The 5660-nt window shown below is 37.5% G+C and overlaps 1 protein-coding gene across 1 annotated transcript in view; it reads left to right on the plus strand.

Annotated features, from left to right (window-relative positions):
• Positions 1–814: 814 nt before the first annotated feature.
• The window catches only part of LOC103201356 (caspase-12-like), a 29879-nt gene continuing 25033 nt past the window's right edge, over positions 815–5660 (plus strand). Inside the window, exons 1-5 of the mRNA XM_042781674.1 lie at positions 815–840; positions 1751–1866; positions 2649–2900; positions 4443–4514; positions 4706–4783. Of these exons, the coding sequence (XP_042637608.1) occupies positions 815–840; positions 1751–1866; positions 2649–2900; positions 4443–4514; positions 4706–4783 (544 nt within the window). The remainder of the gene's footprint in view (positions 841–1750; positions 1867–2648; positions 2901–4442; positions 4515–4705; positions 4784–5660) is intronic.

The raw sequence follows: 5660 nt of genomic DNA on the forward strand, positions 1-5660 counted from the left end.
CCCACCAGCCACTCCTTGGAAGGAAGGTTGGGCAATCCTACTTCCGTAGTGATACTGCCTTGGAAACCCAAGGAGGGGTCGCTATGAGTCGGGTTTGACTTGACGGCACATAACAACAACAACAATTATTGGCAATTGGATAGTATGATACTGGCACCATAAGGAAAAGAGCTATATGTAAATGAGTGTTTATTTACATTATCAATTATCTATTGCTGAATAACAAATCACCTCAAAACTCAGTTGCTTTGGAACTATAAGCATTTATTATTATTCACAAAATCAGCTAGGTGGTTCTTCATTTTCTGAATCACTCATATGTCTGAGATCATCAGCAGGTAAGGTAGGTGTCTCTACTGATTTTCTCTGGAATCTCTCATATGTTGGGAGCACATCTGGTGGAAGATTGGTTTAGAATGGCCTTGGATGGAACAATTGGACTCTCCTACATGAAGTGTCTCTTATACTCTGACAATCTACCAATCACTTGCAGGCAAGTCAATTTGGATTCATGGAACTTCCAGACATGTCAAAGTAGAACTGTGCTCCATCGGGTTTTCAATGTTGATTTTTGGGAACTAGATCTCCAGGTCTTTCTTCAGAGGCAACACTGAATGACATGAACACCCAAACTTTTTATTAGCAGCCAGATGTGTTAATAATTTGCATTACCCAGAGGTGCCTCTAGTAACCAAGTCCAAGTTTATTTGCACCAACGTTCAGGTGTCAAAAAAATGTAAGATACTTACTGAGGTCTAGGCTCAGAATTGCACAATGTCTCTTCTATTGCATTCTTTGCCAAAAGTAAGTCAAAATGTCAGTTCAGAGACAGAGGACAAGGTATGGACACAGGTGGAGAATAACTGGGACCATTAATAAGATCAGTATTATATTAATGTATTTTATAGAAACATACAAAAATATTCATAAAGATACAAGCTAAACATATAATTGTGGTTACTTTGTAGTGTGAAATATAGACACTGTATGATCTTTTCCATTTTATAACTTTTTATTATAAGTTACAATAGTAACTAACTTTCTATTGCTTAATTTTAATAACAAATATATTTCTATTGTTTAAAATATATTTTACAGTAAAAAAAAATGCCTAGAACGAACATTTAACAAACATGCACACATAGAAAAATCTCATGGATAAACAATAGCTGGAATTAACAGGTAAATGGGATAGAGGAACAAAGAGAGAGAGAGAGAGAGATTACTTCTCTGAGCTTTTAAAACTGTGATAACAGTTTCACTATTTGGCAATTCTCAGGTGGCTTCTCTCATGTCTCAACCCTACAAATTCACACTTCTGGGTTTGGGTGGGCATCATTTGAGGGCTAGGGCAGAACAGAGACAAATGGGAAGGTCAGTTTGATTTATTAAATGTGTAAAAAAGAAAGAAAGAAAGAAACCTTGTGTGAGTGTGTGTGTGTTTTCACTCTGGTAACTGTTACATCAGAGAAAAAACAAGAGTTGCTTCCTATTTTCCAGTGGAAAGATTTTCCAATGGAAAGGAACAATATATTAGAGTAGCCAATGATCGAGTGAGTCTATTTTGGCAGAGGACGAGGGAATTTGAGAAACTGCAGTCCCCACATGTAGGAAGTGCACACTGTTCCACCCAAGGAAAAAAAAAAGGACTGTGCATGTCTGCTTTCATTTTCATTACCTTTTCTGCCCAGGGAGCCAGAGCAGCCATGGCTAGTGAGTAGTTCTAATTTTTCTGTTTTTATTGTTGCAGTTTGCGGGGTGACGACTCTGGGAAAAGAAGGAGGAATGAAGAGAGGACTCATCAGATACAACTGTTTTACTCTGGATATGGAGGGAAAAAGGGGGCACGGAAGGGCAACAAAGAGTGTGCTAACAAAGTCCTTTAGTTAATATATCTTCTGGAAAGAAAGGAAAATGTGAAAAACAGGAATCTGTGTTCAAAGTTTTTCTGTGATTTCAGGCTTTCTTTTTAACTCTTTTGACCTGGGATTCTCATTCATTTGAAAATGGTTCTAAAAAGTTCAAAATCTAATCTGGCAGAAACTTGTGTGTGAGAGGCCACACAGTTGAATAGTCATTTCCATTTCCTCCATATTTTTGCTCTCTCTCTGAACTTTCATTTCTAGCAGAGAGCAAGCCAGCTACAATATGTTTTCTATCTCCTCAAACAGATCTGCTTGAATAATGAGAACAAAAATCTATAATCTTACAGTCATGATACCTGCTTTTCTGCTGCATACATTGAACAGAAGGTATTTTCTAAATAAATTATTGTTAAAATTAGCAGAAAGTGAAGAAGTTGTGGGGGATCTAAAGGCTGAACTGAGTCAGTTATCACAGTTATCACAAAGCTCCTTACTGAAGCTGCTTCACTCTCTAAAAAAGGGTGATTGAACAGGCTCGGTGTACTCTTAAGTGTGGACCTGGGAAGAGCAGCATTAGCATCATCTAAGAGATGGTTAGAAAGGGAGATTCACAGACCACACTTTAACCTATCAAATTGAATTACTGGGAATGGGGTTCAAGACAGAGTACATTTACAGGTAACTTTTCAGATAACTCATATACACATTACAATTTGACAATCACTGGACTAGAATCAGATATCTAAGATGCTGTCCATATCTGCTATTGTATTATTTTCACAGCTCCGAAATCAACAAAAGAAGATCCTGTCACAAAAGTGAAGTCAATTGCCAAGAACATGATTGATGAACTTTTTGATGACTTCGTAGAAAAGAAAGTGTTAAATGAAGAAGAGTTACACAAATTGGGGGAAGGCATGAACGGCATCGTGAAGAGGACTGGAAATCTGGTTGAAGATATTGTTGAGAAAACCGCAGTAGCAGGCAAAATATTTATGGACCGCCTCTTGAAGCCCAGTAAAGCATTGAGTTTAAGTGAGTACTTTGGGTCAAAGGCCCTTAACTTGCTCTTGCTCTACTGTCCTCATGGGCAGTTGGCGTCTTTGTTTCTCCTTTTTGCTTGTGGAGTATAAACTACCCACATCTCCAGAACTGACTCTCTATCCTATTTAATATTGAAAAATGCCCTGACCAAGCTTTTTCTGTATTCCAGTACTCCCAATGGCTTCATCTTGCTGCACATTCTCTTTTTCCTTAGCACTTATTGTCCTTAATCATTCTGTAAAATGTATGTATTCATTGTCATATTTCCTCCTGCTAGATGTAATGTCCACAAGGCACAGATCTTTGGGTCCTTTGCTCATGAATATATCACAAACTCCGAGAAATGATGTCTGACAAATAATAGGTACTCAATAAATGAATGGTGCTGGAGCTGTATTTAATTCAATGGTTGCCTTTAGTTAGTTTGGGCTCTTCTGGCTATATAATATGGACTATAAATAATTTCCAGATATAGAATGTTCAATAGGAAAAACCTCTCTGTTTAGCTGTGGGTTAACCTCTGGAATAAATCTGTGGAAGTACAAATTCCCACAAGTAAAGTGAAGAGATAGAGAATTTGAGGGTTAATGAATTATAAATATTTCTCTCTAGAGAATGGGTCAGTCAGCATACATTTTCTGTAAAGAGCCAAATAGTAAATATGTTAGGTTTTGTGGTCAGATGATCTCTGTCACAATAACTTAATATTCCCTTTGTAGCATGTAAGTAGCCATAGATGATGATATATACACAAATAAGCATGGGCATGGTCCAGTACATATTTATTTACAAAAAACAGATAGTAGGCTGAGTCTGAACTGAAGGCCACAGTATGCCAACCTTGTTTTGGAGGATAATATATACATGAGTATATTCCTGATTCTTGGATGATCCCTCTGGAATTCTCTATTTTTGGAAAGACTGTCTAATTTGCATATAGAGATGGATTTTCATTCCTCAGAATGAAAAAATGTTATTGCATAAAAGCCTTGATTAAAGATTTTGATTATTTCCTGAGTTGTGTAAGCATGAGGATAAGTAGCTCTTCTTTGTTTCATGGAAACCCTTCTTCCTCCTTAACTTGGTGGAAGGTTACCATCCTCCAAAACAAACTTGGAGCTTAAAGAATAGGCCAAAACCCACATTGTATAGAGAAGTCCCATGGTGAATATGGTTATTTACTTGTCAGTGCAAGGGAAAGAGTTTGAAGTATGTAGGTTTTACAAACCTAATTATGCTAAGAAACATGTTTTTCATATTATTTCAGAATATTATCTGGAAAGTGACTCTGATGACTCTGATGACTCTGAGTATTCTTCCTCTCCTGCAGGTAATTCTCCCCAAATCCCAGATCCCAAATGAAAATTATTTGATCTCTAATGTAGTAAAGTAGTCCAATTAAGACATAGGAAACCTGTGCTCTCAGCCAATTTTGGTCTTTGGACACAATCTTAGAGTAGGACATTTGTCCTCAACCTTTTGTTTATTCCATCACAGAAGATGAAGATGAAGAAGATGAAGAAGATGAGGAAGATGAAGAAGATGAAGACAGAGATTGTGAAGATGAGGAAAAAGTCAGATCAGCCCAGGCACGGGCTCTAAATGGTAACTACCAGGAAACCCTCTGGCTGATGAAATCCCTCAGACTGCACTTGGGATGAGGCGGTCTCATGGTATAGTAAAAAGACCACCTGTTTGAGATTCAGGAAATCTTAGTTCTCTCTTAACTCTCCTCTGATAAAAATCCCTCAAAAGTGATGTTAGAACTTAAACTGCTGCCTTTCAATTTTCCCCAGAATTCCAAAATGAAAATGAAGCTGATGAAACAGAGGAAAATGCGGGATTGTCCCAGGCATCTTGTCTACCTCTGTCAGGTAATACTCACCTGCAGACATGATGACATTATTTGAGCTAACTCTGTTAAAGAAAGGCTCTGTGGCTTAGTGGAAAGAAAACGTGAGTGAAAGTCAAGGAATCTAGACATTGAGCCTTTCTCTGCCCTGACTAACTATGTGTTCTGGTTTAAATATCTTTACCTTTCTGAGATGTATATTTTAAAATGAAATAAAAAATTTCTTTAAGAGTATCTGTAAAATGTTAAAGGTATAAGAAACTACCAACTGCACAAAACAGGAAAAGGATGTGGTTAAGAAAAATACATGTGAAAAATAAAGACACATATTATGTGGTCACCAAAGAAACTCATGATTTGGGGGGCCACATTAAAGAATTATGGTGTCTAAACCAAGCTGTGCTCTGAAGAAGGTAGATTATGTTGTTTTCTGGACACCATATTTTCAAAAGTTATGGACAAATTTCTGAAGGAATAAAAATACTTAATATTTAATGATTATTGTATTAATGCAGCATATATTAATTAGAACCCTGTGTATGCTGTACTAGTTGCTAAGTTTATGGCAATAAACAAGACAGATAAAGATCCAGCTCTCATGAAGTTTATAGTGTAAAGTTAAAAGAACAAACCAAACCCATTCCCACTAAATGGATTCCAACTCATAGCAACCCTACAGGACAGAGTAGAAATGTCCCATAGGGTTTCCAAGGCTGTAAATCTTTACAGAGGCAGACTGCCTCATCTTTCTCCCATGGAGCTACTGGTGGGTTTGAACTGTGGCCTTTTGGTTTAGTAGCTAAATGCTTTGGTAGCATAGTGACTAAGACACTTGCCTGCTAACCAGACGGCTGGAGGTTCAAACCCACCAGCCACTCCTCGGAAGGAAGGTTGGGCAA

This window comes from Orycteropus afer, unplaced genomic scaffold (assembly GCF_000298275.1).
Source record: "Orycteropus afer afer isolate SDZICR_OR568_19922 unplaced genomic scaffold, OryAfe1.0 scaffold00147, whole genome shotgun sequence".
NCBI lineage: Eukaryota > Metazoa > Chordata > Mammalia > Tubulidentata > Orycteropodidae > Orycteropus > Orycteropus afer.